At 38.9% G+C, this 20,259-nt stretch overlaps 1 protein-coding gene across 4 annotated transcripts in view; it reads left to right on the top strand.

The window, feature by feature from the left end:
* Positions 1-6,190, top strand: part of CCDC53 (coiled-coil domain containing 53) — a 46,795-nt gene extending 40,605 nt beyond the window's left edge. For 3 of the 4 annotated variants that reach the window (XR_001005281.1, XM_011973203.1, XM_011973202.1), the window contains one exon: positions 5,941-6,190. Coding sequence is in view for 2 of the 4 variants with exons in the window: in XM_011973203.1 (XP_011828593.1) it covers positions 5,941-6,025 (85 nt within the window). In the remaining 2 variants the exon portion in view is untranslated. Of the gene's footprint in view, positions 1-1,362; positions 1,452-5,940 lie in introns of all 4 variants that reach the window. The other variant, XR_001005280.1, reaches the window with a different exon arrangement.
* Positions 6,191-20,259: the final 14,069 nt, after the last annotated feature.

Here is a 20,259-nt window from a genome sequence, read left to right as displayed (position 1 = left end):
CTTTTGTTCTCCTGGCAATTCCAATTTCAAGTAGCATAAAATTTATTTTAACATGAATGAGGGGGCCAGGCACGGTGGCTCATGCCTGTAATCCCAGCACTTTGGGAGGCTGAGGCAAGCAGATCACCTGAAGTCAGGAATTCGAGACCAGCCTGGCCAACATGGTGAAACCCTGTCTCTCCTAAAAAATACAAAAATTAGCTGGGTGTGGTGGCAGGCTTCTGTAATCCCAGCTACTTGGGAGGCGGAGGCAGGGAGAATTGCTTGAACCTGGGAGGTGGAGGTTGGAGTGAGCAAGATGGTGCCACTGCACTCCAGCCTCTCTAAATAAATAAATAAGCGAGACTTCATCTCTAAATAAATAAATAAATAATAAAATAAAATAAAATGAATGAGGAGCCAGGTACAGTGGCTTATGCCTGTAATCTCAACACTTTGGGAGGACAAGGGTAGAGGATCACTTGAAGCCAGGAGTTCTAAACCAGATTGGGCAACAAAGTGAGACCTCATCTTTACAAAAAATTAAATTAGCCAGGCGCAATGGTGTGTATCTGCAGTCCCAACTACTTGGGAGGCTAAGGCAGGAGGATCACTTGAGCCCAGGAGGTTAGGTTATAGTGAGCTCTGACCATGCCGCTGCACTCCAGCCTGGGCAACAGAATGAGATATCCCCAATAAATAAACAAACAAAGACAATAATAAGTATTGGTAAGGATATGAAGAAATTGGAGCCCCTGTGCATTGTTGGTGGGAATATAAAATGATGCAGCTGCTATAGAAAAGAGTACTGTGATCTTTCAAAAAATTAAAAATAGAATTATCATTCAGCACTTCCACTTTGGGGCATGTACCCAAAAGAATTGAAAGCAGAGTCTCAAAGAGATATTTGTATATGCATGTTCATAGCAGCAGTTTTCACAATAGCCAAAAGATGGAAGCAATGCAAGTAACCATCAGTGGATGAATAGGAACAATTATGGTATATACATACAGTGGAATATTATTCAGCTTTAAAAAGGAAGGAAATTCTGACACATGCTACAACATAGATGGACTTTTAGGACATTATGCTAAATGAAATAAGCCTATCACAGAAGGACAAATATTGTATGATTCCACTTGCATGAGGTATCTAGTGTAGTCAAATTCATAGCGACAGAAAGAACAGTGATGGTCAGCAGCTGGAGGGAGAAGGGAATATTAATAAGTGAGTACGGTGATTCAGTTTTGCAAGATGAAGAGAGTTCTGGAAATGGATGGTGATGATGGTTGTACAACAATGTGAATGTACTTAACACTACCGTATACTTAAAAATGGTTATGATGTTAAATTTTATGTTATCTGTATTTTACCACGATAAGAAAAATTGAAAAAGAAAAAAATGAATGAGTACAGACAATAAGAAGTGTTGCTGAGGGTGTGGAGAAATTGGAACCCTCATACATTGCAGGTACAAATGTAAAATGGTACAGCTGCTTCGGAAAAGTTTGGCAGTTCCTCAGAAGGTTAAACAGAGTTTCCACCTATTGCTCCTGCTAGATGTTCTAATCTCATCTAATGTTGCACCCCGGGGTACCTTACACTCTAACTACCAAATGACTTACAGTTTCTGAGTGCAGCCTGCTACACCATCCCATTTTGTTCTTTACCCAGAATGCTGTCATTCTCCCTTATTTCCACCTTTTCTGTTTCTGGCGAAGTCTTACTCGAATCATAAAATTCTTCACAAGTATTTCCAATTATTTGGAGTCTTCTCTGACCAACTTCAGCGACCATTTTTTCTGTTCAAACAAACAGTTCAGCCTTATTTGTATATATACAGCTGTGCATCGCTTAATGACAGGGATCTGTTACAATAAATGCATTGTAGGTGATTTTGTCATTGTGCAAACGTCATAGAATGTACTTACACAAGCCTAAATGGTATAGCGTGCGACATACTTAGGCTATAAACCTGTACAGCATATTACTGTACCAAATACTGTAGGCAGTTGTAACACAATGACAAGTATTTGTGTATCTAAGCATATCTAAACATAGAAGTAAAAAATGTTACCTGCATAGGGCAGTTACCATGAATGGAGCTTTCAGGACTGGAGTTGCTCTGGGTGAGTCAGTGAGTGAATAGGGAGTGAATATGAAGGCCTAAGACATTATTATACCAACTGTAAATTTCATAAACACTGTACACTTGGACTACACTAAATTTATTTTAAAAACTTTTTTCAATAATAAATTAACCTTAGCTTAGTATAACTTTATCAACTTTTTTTTACCTTTTTTAACTATTTTGTAATACTACTTAGCTTAAAAGACAAGTCATACATTGTACAGCTATACAAAAATATTTTCTTTCTTTATATCTGTATCCTTTAAACTTTTTATTTTGACTTCTTAAACTTTTTTGCTAAAAACTAAAACACATACAAGGCCTACACATGTCAGGATCATCAATATGACTGTTCTCCTCCATATCCTGTCTGACTAGAAAGTCTTCAGGGGCAATAACACGCATAAATCTGCTATTTTCTATTGTAACAATTCCTTCTTCTGCAATATCTCCTGAAGGACCTCCCTGAGGCCGTTTAACATTAACTTTTTTTTTCAAAAAGTAAGTAGAAGGAGTACACTCTAAAATAACAACAGAGGCCAGGCACAGTGGCTAACACCTATAATCCCAACACTTTGGGAGGCTGAGGCAGGTGCATCACCTGAGATCAGGACTTCGAGACCAGTCTGGCCAACATGGAGAAACCCCATCACTACTAAAAATATAAAAATTAGCTGGGCATGGTAGTGCATGCCTGTAATCCCAGCTACTCAGGAGGCTGATGCAGGAGAGTGGCTTGAACCCCGGAGGCAGAGATTGCAGTGAGCCAAGATTGCACCCCTGCACCCTAGCCTGACAGAGCAAGACTCTCTCAAAAAATGTAAAACAAAATGAAATAACAAGAGAGGCTGGGTGCTGTGGCTCACGCCTGTAATTCCAGCACTTTGGGAGGCTGAAGCAGATGAATCAGTTGAGGTCAGGAGTTCAAGACCAGCCTGGCCAACATGGTGAAACCTGCTCTCTACCAAAAATAAAAAAAAACTAGCCAGGTGTGGTAGTGCGTGCCTGTAGTCCCAGCTACTCGAGAGACTGAGGCAGGAGAATCTCTTGAACCCAGGAGGCAGAGGTTTCAGTGAGCCAAGATCACACCACTGCACTCCAGCCTGGACAACAGAGTGAGACTCCTTGTCAAATAAGATAAAATAACAGAAAGTACAGTATAGTAAATACTAGGTGATAGAGGTTTCTCAGCTCCATTATAATCTAATGGGACCACCATCATATGCAGTCCATCACTGACTGAAACATTATTATGTGGCACATGGCTATATCACATTCTGTAACAATTTGTTTGCATTTCTGTCTCCCTCACAAAAATATTAGCTGCTTCAGGGAAGGAACTACTCGTTATTCATCTCTGTATCTCCCGTACCTAACACATTTTCTAGCAAATAGTAGATGCATGATGATGAAAATAAATAATCATAGTAACAGCAGATATTTATTTGATACTTTGTGCCAGATATTATCAAACACACTTTACATTTATTAATTTAATCATCACAAAATCCAGTCAGTCACAAAGTAGTTAAACAGCTTCCCCAAAGTTGGCCAACAAGTAAGAAACAAGGATGGGATTTCAGCACAGACAGTCTGTACCCAGAGCCTATATTCTTAATTACTATGCAATATAGCATCACGTTTCAATAAATGGTTACACATGTAAATTAATGAATTTTATAGTTTCAGTTTCTTCTAGTCCTAAGCTTTTACCTTTTTTTTTTTTTTTTTTTTTTTTGGAGACAGGGTTTCACTCTGTTGCCCAGGCTGGAGTGCCCAGGCATGGTCACAGCTCACTGCAGCCTCTGCCCCCCTCAGGCTCAAGCAATCCACCTCAGCCTCCAAAGTAGCTGGCACAATAGGCCGCTACTGGCTAATTTATCTGTTTTTTTTTGCAAAGGATGGGGTTTTGCGCTGTTGTCCAGGCTGGTCTTGAACTCCTGGGCTCAAGCAATCCACCCTCCTCGGCCTCCCAAAGTGCTGGGATTACAGGCATGAACCAATATCCCTGACCTACCCTTTTCTAAAGTAGCATTTATTTTAGGAAGTTATGTACATTGTTGTATTTGTTTGAGTTGTCATAGATACTAATATAATTTTGATGTGGTATTAAAATAATTCCCACTGGTAATGTTTTCCTACTTAACACAGTGTAGACAGTAAGAAATCAACTATATAGCAAAGAGAAATTTACTGGGTAAAATGTGCCTAGTATTCATGCCCACTAATTCTAGAGTTGTTGCTTCTAATGCAAAGCGATGACGATGATGGTCCCATGTTAGTATTTTAGGCAGATGGAGCATCAGTCAAATCCTGGAACCGCCATACCCAGCTTTAAAATTTTACTGTATTGAGTACATAAGGCTTCCTTGTAGATACAATCTAAAATTATTCAGCAGAGCAAATGGGTTTATATTTGACAACTAGGGAGCAATGCCAGTATTTCTTTCTCTTTTGTAGTATGCCAAATATATTTAAAAATATGAGCCATAATTTTAATACCTAAAGTAACTGTTAGACTGTGCATTTTCTTATTTTAGTAATAGTAATTTCTGTTTGTGGTGAATAAGAGTTTTAAGTGTCCTAAATGTTTAATAAGAGTCAAGAAGCCTGAGGGAGAAATCAGTCTGGTAGTTTTTAATTATTAAGATAGAGCAGTTATAGGCCAGGCACGGTGGCTCACACCTATAATCCCAGCACTTTGGGAGGCCAGGGCGGGTGGATCACAAGGTCAGGAGATCAAGACCATCCTGGCCCCAATGGTGAAACCCCGTCTCTACTAAAAATACAAAAATTAGCTGGGCGTGCTGGCACATGCCTGTAGTTCCAGCTACTCAGGAGGCTGAGGCAAGAAAATGGCTTGAACCTGGGAGACGGAGGTTGCAGTGAGCCGAAATCACACCACTGCACTTCAGCCTGGCGACAGCAAGACTCTGTCTCAAAAAAAAAAGATATAGCAGTTATATTGTTACTCCTTTTCCTCTTGGTTCCCCCGCCCCCAGAAAATACTTTTTTTGCTTAATTTACTTTCTTGGTAAGAGTGAATAGAGGTTGAGTGATAGTGCCACTGCACTGATTAAATGATTTACTGGCACAAAACTATTGAGGCTTAACTAGTTGACTATTTTAATAACATCATTAAAATTTCATTTAGGTTTATTAGAGCACATCCATGCAAAGTTGGAATCTAACCATTCTCATGTCTCCTTATTATGCCTAGGGGATCTTTGAAACAGTATTTTTGCCAACTCATACTTTCTATTTTCATTCTGTAAAGATAAAACATGGAAGTGAAAACGTTTAACAAACATTAAGAACCTTTTTTGACCAGGCACTCTCCTTCGCTACAAAATTTCCACATTACCTATTTTTTAATAGCCATTTTTGAACTCTTCCATTTCTAAGTTTCTCCCTGAAGCTTTCCTGAACATGAAGCGTTTCCTTTTCATTTCTAGCTTTCCTTTCTCTGTACCTCATGTACACTTGGAAGCTTCAGGGATTTAGCACTGGTCATGCTAGCCTCTACAGATCGCATCTCTGTCTGTAGTTGGGTCTCCATGGTAATGAGAAGCAGAAAGTGCTGAAGCAGCGCACTATGTAAGGACTGGCAAGAGAAAATACTGCCGCGGCCTCTACAGGCATAGCATTGAATCCCCATGGTGCCGAAGAAGCCTGAGAGAAGCATGCTAGTGGGGTAGTGCGGGAGACTAAGGACACAGACTTGGCAGATTTATTAGCAGCAATATTCTAAGATGAACCAATTTTAAGAGTTTGTAAGTGTTCTTTTCAATTGGAAAAGACCTTTAAATTTTTTTTCCTTTTCTTTTAGGAGGCCAGATGCTCCAGTGCCTGATGGTGAAAGTGAAAAAACTGTAGAAGAAAGTTCAGATAGCGAATCTTCTTTTAGTGACTAAGCTTAATTTTGAGAAGAATTACATATGCATGCATAGGGGTACATTTACATTCTGTAAGAGATGAGCCTGAACTCTCTTAGTCATAAGAACATCGAATGGCCACATGTCCACTACCAAGCTTCTTCTATGTTAAAAATAATAATAATAAAGCATTTTTAACTTGCCGGTGTGTCTTGTCGCTAAAATAAAGGGCCTCGAAATGAAAAATAGGATAACCTAAATAAAGTACAATTAGTGCTACACATACTAAGATGGAATATTTTAGAGATGCAATGAACAATTACGGCCAGGCACAGTGGCTCACCCCTGTAATCCCAGCACTTTGGGAGGCCGAGGCAAGTGGATCACCTAAGGTCAGGAGTTCAAGACCAGCCTGGGCAACAACATGGTGAAACCCCGTCTCTACTAAAAATACAAAAATTAGCTGGGCGTGGTGACAAAAATTAGCTGGGCATGGTGGTGGCTGCCTGTATTCCCAGCTATTTGGGAGGCTGAGACAGGAGAATCACTTAAACCCAGGAGGTAAAGGTTGCAGTGAGCCGAGATTGAGTCATTGCACTCCAGCCATGGCGACAGGAGCGAATCTCCATCTAAAAAAAAAAAAAAAAAAAAAGCGATGCAATGAACAATTTTAAATGAAGTCAGTGTGAGTTTAGTGATCAATAATAGACCCAATGCAAAAAAAAAAAAAAAAAGTGAATTTGGCTAAGTGAATTATTCAATTTTTGTGAATATTTTGGTGTGAAAAGTATATGGATTCATATCATGAGTTGTTAAAGACATTTCTGGTAGAAAGTAATACTGGGTTGAAATTTTCTGTGACAACTTAAAACTCACATATCACATATGTTATGGGTATGGAACTTTTTGGTAGTATTTTTTAGCATACACAGCCTTTCACCACTTGGCCATTAGTTCATATGTGTTTTTAAGTCAGATATTCTTATACAGTCATGCATTGCTTAACAACAGGGATACATTCTGAGAAATGCGTCGTTAGGCGATTTTGTTGTGCAAACATTGTGGATTTCGTCACAAATGTACTTAAACTATTGCTTCTAGGCTACACACAGCATGTTACTGTACTGAATACTGTAGGCGGTTGTAACACAATGGTATTTGTGTATCTAAATGTAGAAAAGGTGCAGTCAAATGTGGTTTTATAATCTTAGGGGATGTTGACCAAAACATTTTGCAGCGCATGACTGTATTTATTAGCAGATGGAAATTGAAGGTCATTTCAGTGTGGTTCAGAATGAGTAACCATCATTGCCATCAACTCCTGTATTACCTAAACAAAAAAAATTTGCGCAGCAGGATTAAAATGTTCTCACCTCACCTTGCAAATAAGTAATTATTATTCACAGTTACTTATACACAGTCTAGAAAATTCCTAAAGTACTTATGTGAAAAAATATATAAATGCATTTAACTAATTGTGCCTGTTTTAGTTTAGTTCACCTGAAAGTAGAGCCTGAGAAAAGGGCTTGTGTGTATAAGGTCATTTGCAAGGTGATCCCAGAAAACAGAAGTGAAGAAACAGGGAGTGGAAAAGGGAGAAAATCACTTAAAAGTATATTATCAGCCGGATGCAGTAGCTCATGCCTGTAATCCCAGCACTTTGGGACGCTGAGGCAGGTGGATCACTTGAGGTCAGGAGTTTGAGACCAGCCTGGCCAACATGGTGAAACCCTGTCTCTACTAAAAATACAAAATTTAGCTGGGCGTGGTGCGGGTTCCTGTAATCCCAGCTACTGGGAGGCTGAGGCAGGAGAAGCACTTGAACCCGGGAGGTGGAGGTTGCAGTGAGCCCAGATGGCACCACTATACTCCAGCCTGGGTGATAGAGTGAGACTCTCAAAAATAATAAAATTTAAAGAGTGTGTTATCAAGATTGACAGTTGGGGTTTGAGTGCTCCAAGACCTTCTGAGGAACTTTTAGAATGCCTCCCAGAGTTTTTCAACTAATAGAACTGGGAACATTTATTAACCAGTTTCCATCCCCCATTAGTTAAGAGTTGCCTCCAGGGTCGTTAATTATCCTTGCACTTCCGGGCTGTGCTTCTGTGTGGGAAAGCAGCACCCCAGTGTTGAAGAAAGACTTGGAACAGGAAGCAGAAAGATACATGGCTTTGACTTGCAGTGGGATTTCACCAACAGAAAGGACAAGTCTGAGCTTACTCACCTAGAACTATCCATGTAGCTGTGACTGATACTGGAAGTGGACGACGGAATGTGCAAAAGAGATATTTGCTGCAGTCTACCCAAAAGCAGTCAGTTCAGAACTGCTTGAGTCCCATGTTAAGTCTACTTTGTCACAAGGTGATAGCCAGCCACAGTCTTTCTAAAATCTACACAGGAAGATTAGTGAGACAAGCCACAGTTACTATCACTACAACTGGACGCAAGGCCCAAACTGGTACTTAACATCTTCTTCCACCACCCGTTTTACGTTTCTCCTGCTCTATATCAGAAATTCCGCTGGTCTAGGCATTCCTATTTCTTTTCTCTTGGTTCCTGGATCCATGAATCCTGGCAGTTGAGGACATGGCATCATATACTAGCCATTTTTGTAGTGCATTTACCACATCCTAGAGTTTAGCATTTCAACCCTGCAGAATCTCTGAGATGGTGCCTACAGTGAGCCTATAATAGACCATTTCATTGTTCTATTTGATTGATTTCTTCTGGATAATGTTGTATGCGGTAAGACCAGTGGATCCAACAATTCATGCACCTATTGTTACTCATTTGCTACAAAATAATCCGAAGATCTGAGGCAGTGTAATGCAAGATACCATGTTGGTAATAGGCATCGTGTAGGCTATCAGAGAGCAATGCTGGCAGAGGTGCCACTGGAAGGAAAGGAAAGCCCCTGTTAAGAGTAGTAATTAATTACAATAAGAAAGAATTACTCCTCTTCCAGGGTAGAAGGAATTTAATGCAAATAAATTGCTCCCAAGTGACTGGTTAACCTCTTCAAGGAATAGTACCAAATCATTGGTCTCTGCTGCTGACAAATAGGGTATTCAGCAGTAGCTGAATCCTAGCTCGTCTAGCTCATCACCAGATGACCATTAGTGTGGAAGCCCAAGCTGTTGAGCCCAAGCATAGCCGGCATCTCTACCACCATGATTACTCCATTTGTGGGCTCATTGTGTAACCTGGGGCAATCAAGGACAAGGCTAGCTGACATCCACTGGAGAAATCATCCTGTCCACCTAATTTTTGCCTCCTCAAGTGAGTGTTTTCTTTCTGACATTTCGTCCTACAAAAATCTTCACACTTTGTGCACATTCCTATAGTTTTGTCCACATTCTTCATCCTTAAATCTCGCTTTCTCTAATCTTCAATATCGCTCCCTCCTTATCCCTGACCAGCCAAGCCAGTTACCAAGATCAAAAGTCTATAGTACTTAACTCAGACTACATGCTTCTTCAGCAACATCATGACAAAATGTACTGTTTGAAGCTGTGTCCATCAGGAAGATTATTTTCCCCACCACTAATTGTTAGAGCCACCTCTGTCAGAGGCAGCAGTGTGGCAGCCAGCCATTTTTGCCCACACCAATATATCAAGCTTGTCCATGCATCAACAAGGTCCACTGTTTCCTGTCAGCTGTTGAGCTAATATTGCAAAAGTAACTTCAATTATTCACTTTCTCCCTATTGCATGCCTTTTGCCATATGTTTGCATTGCCCTCCCCCTCTGAATAGAGCATTTGGCCTCAACTTTTGATTCTCAACTTAGCCAATGGAATATTAACAAATGTGATCCAAGCAGAGGCTTGACAAATACTTAGTTGGTCTTGCCTTTTCTTGTGGCTCTGTTATTGACATAAGAACATGACTTGGATAGTCTAATGAGGATGAAAGATGCATGGAGCAGAGATGAGTTGTTATGTCCATGTATCAGCCAACCCAAGACATGAGCAAGACCAGCCAAGGTCAGAAAACCTACCTAGCCAATTCTCAGCTGGCTGTGGATGTGAATAACAAATACTCACTGTTGATTATCATACAGTTTTTTGTTGTTCTTGGTTGTTACCACATAATTGTAGCAATAAATAACTGATACAATTGACCACTGAAGATTCTCCATGAGATCATACAAGTAAGTTGAAGAAAAGGCATTAGTGTAAGAGATGTAAATGATACGGGAAATAAATGATAGGTCTACTATAAATACAAAAATTAGCCAGGCGTAGTGGTGCGTGCCTGTAGTCCCAGCTACTCAGGAGGCTGAGGCAGGAGGATCGCATGAACCCAGGAGGTGGAGGCTGCAGTGAGCCGAGATGGCACCGCTGAACTCCAGCCTGGGCGACAAGGACTCTGTCTCAAAAAAAAAAAAAAAAAGACTACACTGTGAGAGAGAGCAGGAGAGCTAACATAGTTCTGGAGCAATCAAGTTAATACATATTGCTATCCTTTCCATATAAATATAAACACTTTTGATATTCCTAATGATTGAAAAAATGTTTGTCAGAACAAGAGCCACATATCATGCAGAGGCTGTGTTGATCTGTTCCAGGAAAGGTACCATACTTGACATGGTAGACATGATTGGCACTATCACTTTATTAAGTTGATAATATCCCCTTGTCTTCCACCATGGCAAATGCCATACAGGTAAATGCAGAAGATGCTACCTCTGCATCCTGTAAGTCTTTGGAGGTGGTGCTAATCTCCAAAATTCCACTCAGAATGCAGTATTGTTTCTGGTTTGCTGTCTTGGCTGGGATACGGAAGGTACAATTTTAGGGATTTTTCACTTGATCCTCTCTGCCACAGTGGATTTTTTTTTCCATAGGTCAGGAAACTAACAAGAAGCTATTAAGAATATTTATCAGGTATGCACTAGAGACCAGGGAAACAATCAGAGGGACCCCGCTGGAGCAACTGAAAATACTGTGAAATAGACTAGAGCCCAAACTCCATCTATTCCCTGGTATCCACTCTATTTGGTGTGGTGTCCACTCTATTTGAGGGACAATGAGGACAATTTTAGATCACTTGATATCAAGCAGCTGAGCCCTGTATACAACAACCTTTGCGAAGATCGAGTATTCCACTTGTTTCACTTTGTGAAGTGGTTCAAAGTCCTTTGAAGAAAGATTGGGTGAATGTTTACCGTATATACTCCTGGTGACATAGGTAGCATTTACTTCAGGCTTGCTGTTACTTTGCTGCTGATGGTTGAATGCCACTACCTGCCTCCTGCCATTAAGGAATCCTATCATCTCAGTTAGTACTAAAGAGCCTAATTCTACAGCATCATATCCTACTGTGAATCCTGGCCTCGAGGGTACAGCTTCTGATGATTTTATCAAAGATGTTGATGTCACCCTCAGTAACATCCTTTATTATCGTAGTCAAGAGAGTGTTCTCTGGGCCCTTCCTGGGAAAATACTACCTTTGTTCTCTTGGCATTAAATAAATGCATTCAACATATCCACCTCTCTGCCTCTGACCTCTTCTTCACTTTGATAAGGCATTTCCAGCATTCCTGCCTCATTTAGTGTAGGCCATCATGACCAAGCCACCCCAACAGCCTGTTAAAACCAGCTCATGTGTCCTAAAGATGAGATACTATACCTTGAGTCATAAGAGTGTGCTCCTGTGTCAGTAAACTCTCCTCTATCCAGCCTTATATTCTGCCTCTCTGGTCCAGCCCACACAAGACTTATCTTCACTCATATTCTCCAACTTATTGCCAGTACTTACTAACCACTACCTAAAATTCTTTCAGTAAATAAGCCATTTCTTCCCAGTTCAAGGACTGTATTTTTCTTCTCAGCTGAAATCTGAGATTAATTAATCTAAAAGCAGTCAGGGAAGGCAGAATTAGATCTTGAAGACACAGGAGTCATTTAACAAGCCATCCACCTCAGACGAGCACTTCACATGGTCTCCAGGTAAGGGGAGGTTGCTCTCCTGTAGGGTGGGAGAAATACCTCCTTTGGCTGGCATGGAGGGTTCAGAGGAAATCAGGGACTCAAGATCCTCAAGCACATGCACTCAAATTGTCTCATCCCAGGTCTCAGAGTCCCACTCCTTTGACATGAGGGACCTGATTTTAGCAAAGGAGACTTGTTGAGGTGGCATCTTTTATCTCTTTGCCACTCTGCCATCCTTACAGTTACATTGTGTATCTGACTTTCAGCACAGCTTCCCTATGGCTGAAGGGATAATAGCCTGTTTAAATACTGCCAAGGAGGACTTGTGGCTTTCACAGCATGCCCTAAGTTGATAATTGGCTGATCTGGGCCTGCCAGTTATTTTTTTGTATTGTTTTTTCAAGGCTTCCAAAGCAGTTGACAAGTGTGAGCCAATTCCACAATCCTTTGTCTCCACACCATTGTAGTGATAGAGCTACCAGATAACCTACTTCTTCTCATGCCAATCCACCACAGGTAAGATTCATAGGAATTAGGATGCACACCGTTATCACCATCTCACTTATCCCAGCAATAAGGGTAAGTGATCCAGTTCCAGAATCCCATCCTAAGATTTGCCCTCAAGGGTCACGCCTCATATCAAAGTTTTACATTTCTCCTAAAGCAGAAAACCTAGGACAAACACTTGGGTGCAAGGAATTTATTTGGTAATCCCAGGAAGCAAGAGTGAAAGAACAGGAAGAATGAGAGAGAAGACAACCTAATAAGATGTATATTACTGTGACTGCCATTATGGGTATGTGGGATTTGATTTCAGGACTAGAGACTCCTCAGAAATGAGCAGTGCTTTTAGAATTGTCCACTGGAAGGACTGGCAGCTGGAGCATTTGTCCACTAACCTGGACCCTCTGGTGTGGGGCATTACCCCTCCATAATCACAGGATTACCCGCACACAGGTATCAAGGAAAAGAGTCAAAATCTATAAAATATTTGAAGAGATTTATTATGAACCAAATACAAGTGACCAGTGGCCTGAGACACAGACTTCAGGAGATCCTGAGACCATATACCCATCGTGGTTGGGCCACAACCTGGTTTTATACATTTTACGGAGACAGAAGACATCAACCAATGTAAGATGTACATTGATTCAGGCTGAAAAGACAGGACAACTGGAAGCAGATGCTTCCAAGTCACAGGTGGATTCAAAGCTTTTCTGATTGGCAATTGGTTGAAAGAGTTATTATCTAAAGACCTGGAATCAATAGAAAGGAATGTCTGGGTTATGGTAAGGGGTTGTGAAGTTTTATCACGCAGATGAAGCCTCCAGGTAGCAGACTTCAGAGAGACTAGATTGTAAATGTTTCTTATCAGACTTAAAGAGTCTGGTCTATCAGTAATTCCAAAAGGGAGAAGGGCATGTCTGGCTTCCCCTTCCCATCATCCCCTAACTAGTTTTTCAGGATAATGTTGGAATGCCCTTGACTGAGAGGAGGTGGCCATTCAGATGGCTGGGGGGCCTTGGAATTTTGTTATTGTTTACATAGGCCTAGGGTGCTCCCATGACCTTGGAAAGGATACAAGATCAGAAAGTAGAGAAATGGGGCAATCATTTAAGATTGGTTGCTGTCACCAAAAAGTGAGTCTAAAATTGAGTGGAACTCTCCACTACAGCAGTGGCTGAAATCCAAGGTGGGCCTGGGGATATATTTCAGAATACCACCAGAAGTATCAGCTACAGACAGTGCTGCTTCCAAAACACCAGATGGGCCTGAGATTACCTTTATTTAAAATGCACACTTTTCTTGTTGGATATAAAGACAAGTTGGATAGTAAGCCACATTCAAGATTTCCAGAACTTTTTATTAAAAATTTTAATTTTAAAAATCTTCCAAGAATGAGCAAAAGATAAACAATGACTAAATCTGTATCTTTATAGTCTGCGGTAATTTTAATACAATTTTTAAGTGTTTCCTTTTACACATACCCCACAGTGTTTTTCTGTGAAACTTTTACATCTGAACCAGAACATGGCTCCTGTTAAAGAATAAATTGTGTCCATGTGCTCTTGAAGACTGTCCAGACAGCATAATGTTCAGTCAAACTCTTTTGTTTCTGATCAAGTTCCTCACAAAAACAAGCTTGATTTCCAGGGCTTATGAGGAGCTTAGATTCACACAATTTAATCCTCTACTTTAATAGCTGCTGCAACAGTGCCAAGGTATCTTCTCAAAAACACTCACTTTTACCTTTTTTGTTGGTAAGATTCATAAACGAGAGGACTGACACCAAAGCAAGTCTCACTCTGACTTGGAATTTGGGCAGATTGCTTAAACAAGAGACATCTCTCTTCCTTTGGAACATGAAGTATAAAGATTTCATTTGTGACTCCATTTCCTCTATTCCCAAAACAATATTACTTTAGATTAGCAGTTTACAAGTAAATAAATGTGGGGAAAAACTCATTTTACAGTATCTATAAATTATTTGCTAGGCATCCATATATACTTATGTTCCAATTGATATAATTATTTTAAAACACTTTAGAGGTAAACACTTTGTTTTACAGTTAACATTGAAAACTTTTTTAAAAACTTGAGGTCTAGAAGAAGTCTTAGCAAAAATCTAAACTAATTGACCCATTTTTGCCAATGAATAAATTGAGGCCCAGGGAAGTTGAATGATTCCCCCAAGAAACATGAGAAAGAAAAGAGTTTTATTATATAAAAAAAATTTAATATACCAGTATTCTTATAATAAATATTAATAATTTTAGTTATCTATATAAGACCAAATACTTAAAATTTTGGTAATCTTATTAAAATTTCACATTGTAATCTGCAAAGTGAAGTTGTGAAATGTTTTTCATGTATCTTAAGTACATTTTAATATTGATCTCTCAATTTTTCACTTGCTTTAAAAGATGTGACCCTGTGGCAGTCAAGTAAAGCTACTTCCACATTTTCTTAGGGACCTCTTAATCATATTGGTTTATACTTTGCTATACTGTCATTCTAGTTTTAGAAATAAAACCTTACAAAATTCTGAGATGCTGGAAGAATAGTTTTTATTTTGTATTTTAAAATATTTCATTGACAAAATTGTGTATATTCAAGGTGAACAGTGTGATGAGGTGGTATGAGTATACATTGTATACTGATTACTACAGTCAAATTAGTTAACACATCCATTATCACCCTTCTTTTGTGTGTGTATGTGTGTGGTGAGGATGCTTAAAATGGCCAGCATAAACACAGAATACCTAGATAGAAAAATTTAAAAACCTCCATGGCTAAAATCTGTGACAAAATTTCTTGAAGGACACAAACTATCAAAAATAACTCAAGATTAAATAGTTAATTTGAACAGCCTTATGTCTACAGAGGAAATTGAATGCAGAGTTTAAAACATTCCCATAAAGAAAACCAGAAACGCACATGGTTTCAGGAGTGAATCCTACCAAACGTTTAAGAAATAAATAATGCCACTTCTACACAAGCTCTTGCAGAAAACTGAAAAAAGGAAACTACTTCCTAAGACATTTTATGAGACCAACATATGAAAGCAGACAAAGACATTACAAGAAAATAAAATTACAAACTAATATTCCTCATGAAAACAGGGATAAATATTCTTTAAAACATTTTAGTAAATCAAACCAATATTATAGAAGATATATAGATATCAACAAACATCTGAAAAGAGGCTCATTGTCATATAGCATTAGGGAATTATAAAGTAAAACAACAATGAGATACCATTACATATCTACTAGAAAGATTAAAATCCAAAGCACTGACAACACCAAATGCTGATGAGTATGCAGAGAAATAGGAACCCTCAATCATTGTGGTAGAAATGAAAAATAGTACAACCACTTGAAAAAATATTTTGGCAGTTTTTTTACAAAGCTAAACATAATTTTGCCATGTTGCAATCACACTCCTAGGTATTTGACCAAAACTTATGTCTTCATAAGAACCTGCACATGAACGTTTACAGCAGCATTGTTTATAAGTTTTATAAACTTTATTTGCTTATAGTTTTGCCAAAGCTAGGGACAACCAAAATGTATTTCATTTTATTTTGTTTTTTATTTATTTATTTATTTTGAGACAGAGTCTCACTCTGTAGCCCAAGCTGGAGTTCAGTGGTGTGATCTCAGCTCACTGCAGCCTCCACCTCCCGGGCTCAAGCTATTCTTGTGCCTCAGCCTCCTGAATAGTTGGGACTACAGGCATGCACCACCATGCCGGGCTAATTTTTTGTATTTTAGTAGAGACAGGGTTTCACTGTGTTGCCCAGGATGGTCTCGAACTCCTGAGCTCAGGTGATCCACCTGCCTTGGCCTCCCAAAGTGATGGGATTACAGGTGTGAGCCATGGCACCCAGTCCAAGATGTCTTTTAATAGGTAAATGGATAAACAAACTCTGATAGATTTACACAATGGAATATTATTCAGCAATAAGAAGAAATGAGTTATCAAGCAGTAGACACAGAAAAACCTTAAATGAATATTGCTAACTGAAAGAAGCCAGTCTGAAATAGTTACACGTTTTAGGATTCCAACTATATGACATTTTGGAAAAGACAAAACTATAGAGGCAGTAAAAGATCAGTGGATGTGAAAGGAAGGAAAAGAGGAATGAATACATGAAGTATAGAGGATTCTTAGGAAAGTGAAACTATCCGGTATGAAATTATAATTATGGACACACCCCATTATACATTTGTCAAAACTGGTACAACTGTAAAACACAAACAATGACTCTTAATGTAAACTATGGACTAATTCATAATAATGTATCAGTTGTTCATTATTTACAACAAATGTGCCATGGAAGCAAGATTTTAATAGTGGGAGAAACTGGGGAGGAATAGCCTGAGGTGGATTTATGAAACTACATATACTACCTACTCAATTATTCTGTAAATTTACAACTGTACTAAAAAGATAACCTATATTTTTTTTAAAATAATATGTCATGTCCAGGTGGGGCTTATCCCAGCAATGCAAGAATGGATTGGCACTTGAAAAATCAATCAATGTAATTTGTTATATTAACAAACTAACAAAAAAGTAAGACCATATGGCAGTCTCAATAGGTACAGAAAATACATCTGACAAAATCCAACAACCACTGCTGATTTTTTTTTTAATTCACAACAAACTGAAAACAGAAATGAACTTCCTCAACCTGATAAAGGGTGTCTTCAAAAATCCTAGACTTAACATCATACTTAATAGTGAAAGACCAAATGCTTTTCCCCTAAGACCAGGAACAAGACAACAATGTCTGCTCCTACTATTTCTATTCAACACTACATTGGAGATTCTAGCCAGTAAAATGAGCAAGAAGAGAAATAAATAGCATACAGATAGTGGGGAGGAAGTAAAACTATCTTCACTCATAGATGACATTGTCATCTATATCTAAAATCTATTGTAATGTATTAAAAAGCTACTAGAACTAATAGGTAAGTTTAGATATATTTTTATATATTGATCTTGACCAGAAATGTGATCCAGAAAAACTAAGTTGATACATTGGAACACAAAATTAAAAACTTCTCTTTGGAAGACACCATTTAAAAAATGGGCAAAAGGCTTGCAGTGAGCTGAGATCCGGCCACTGCACTCCAGCCTGGGCGACAGAGCTAGACTCTGTCTCAGAAAAAAAGAAAAAAAAAAATGGGCAAAAGGCCAGGTGTGGTAGGTTACACCTGTAATGCAGGCACTTTAGGAGGCCAATGTGAATGGATCGCTTGAGCCCAGGAGTTTGAGACCAGCTCCCATCTCTACCAAAAGTACAAAAATTAGCTGGGCATGGTGGCATGCACCTGTGGTCCCTGCTACTCAGGAGGCTGAAGTGGGAAGATCACTTGAGCCCAGGAGGTTTGGGCTGCAGTGAGCCAAGCTTATGCCACTGCACTCTGGCCTAGGTGATAGAGTAAGACTCTGTCTCAAACAAAAGGACAGAAGATTTAAATGGATACTTTACCAAAGAAGATATACATATGACAAATAAACATATGAAAAGATGCTCAACATTATTAGTCATTAGGAAAATGCAGATTAAAACTATAATGAGATGTTAATTTACACCTATTGGAATGGCTAAAATTTAAATGACTGAACATACCAACTCTTGGCAATAATGTGGAGAATTTGAGATAAAGTTTATATATACACAAACTTTAGATATATATTTATTATATATATGTATATATCAAAGAAGATGCTACATACATGTAATAGGAGTTCATGAAGAAGAAAAAGAAAGCCATACAATGTAACAAAATGTTAAAAGGTACAATTCAATAAAACTTTTCTAAAACAAAAATGATTACATACTGGGAAGGCACAGTATATATCTGGGAAAGTAGACCCAGAACAGCTAACATCAAGACACATTTTACTAAACCTATCAGGCAATAAGAAAAAAAAAAATCTTTCAGGCATACAGGCAAAAAGACCAAGTCATTTCTAATTGAAATAACATTAGATCATCATCAAACTTTTTGGTAGTAAGTTTGTGCTGAAAGATAATGGAGTAACATATTTAAGACACCCCAAGGAAAAAAATATGAGCTAAATATTTCATATCCAACCAAATTGAACTTCAAATATAAACATACAAACTGTTAATACTCCAGCTCAGCAAAAATAAACAAATAAACAACCCAATTTAAAAATGGACAAAGCACTTGGATAGTCACTTCTCAAAAAAAAAATCAAATATGTATATATATACAAATGGCCAAGAAGCACATGAAAAGATGGTCTATATCATTAACCATTATGAAAATGCACATCAAAACCACAATGAGATTCCACCACTCACCCATTAGGATGACTATTATCAAAAAATAAAACAAAAGACAGCAAGAGTTGGCAAGGATGCAGATAAATTAGAACCTTTGTGCATTGTAGGTGGGAATGTAAAATTGTGCAGCCACTGTGGAAAGCAGTAGATCAGTACCTCAAAAAAATAAACGTAGAATTACTCTATGATTCAGCAATTTCACTTCTGGGTATATACTCAAACGGAGTGAAAGCAAAGGTATAAACAAATATTTGTCTACCCATGTTCATAGCAGAAATATTCACAATAGCTCTAAGTTGGAGCCATCCTAAATGCCCATTGATGGATGAATGGATAAATAAAATCTGGTGTATACACACATTGGAATATTGTTCAGTCTTCAAAACGAAGGCTTTCTCGTATATGCTACAACATGAGTGAACTCTGAGACGTTATGAAAAATAAAGTCAACCAGACACAAAAAGGACCTTTTTTTTTTTTTTTTGACACAGAGTCTTGCTCTATTGCCTAGGCTGAAGTGCAGTGGCGCGATCTCAGCTTACTGCAGCCTCCACCTCCTGGGTGCAAGTGATTCTCATGCCTCCGCCTCCCGAGTAGCTGGGATCACAGGTGTGCACTACCACGCCTGGCTAATTTTTTGTATTTTTAGTAGAGATGCAGTTGCACCATGTTGGTTAGACTGATCTCGAACTCTTGACCTCAAGTGATCCACCCACCTCGGCCTCCCAAAATGCTGGGATTACAGACATGAGCCACCGTGCCCAGTCAAAGACAAATGTTTTATTACTTGACTTGTCTGGGGTACCTAGAGTAGCCAAATTCATGCAGACAGAAAGAATGGTGGTTGCCAGGGACTGGAGTAGGGCGTTAGAGTTTAATGGGTACAGCATTTCAGTTAAAGAAGATGAAAAAGTTCTAGAGATAGATGGTGGTGATGGTTGCACAACAATGTGAATGTACCTAATGCCACTGAACAGCATACTTAATAATGATTAATGATCTAGGTATGGTGGTGTGCACCTGTAATCCTAGCTACTTGAGAGGCTGAAGCAGGAGGACCGCTTGAGCTCAGGAGTTTGACATCAGCCTGGGCAATATAGTGTACCTCATCTCAAAAAAACAAAACAAAACAAAACAATAACAACAACAACAAAAAAAGAAATTAAGATGTTAACTTTTATTTTATATGTATTTTACCACAATAAAATACTTATAAGAGCATGCAAGAACTTGATTATAGAATATTTTTCCCATAATATTTTTCTCAGGAATCCAATAGAGAATGAGCAGCAGGTCACCAAAGTAACTGGAGAAACATGACAGGAAGAACTGTTGCCCTGCCGGGTATGGTGGCTCACGCCTGTAATCCCAGTACTTTATGAAGCCAAAATGTAGTATCACTTGTACCCTGCCAGGAGTTCAAGACCAGCCTGGACAACATGGTGAGACTGTGTCTCCATATAAACCTTTTAAAAGTTTAAAAAAGAAAGAACTGTTGCCCTTGGTGCT

This window comes from Mandrillus leucophaeus, unplaced genomic scaffold, assembly GCF_000951045.1.
Source record: "Mandrillus leucophaeus isolate KB7577 unplaced genomic scaffold, Mleu.le_1.0 Scaffold1353, whole genome shotgun sequence".
NCBI classification, from domain to species: Eukaryota; Metazoa; Chordata; class Mammalia; order Primates; family Cercopithecidae; genus Mandrillus; species Mandrillus leucophaeus.
This window is presented reverse-complemented; position numbering and strand designations above follow the sequence as displayed.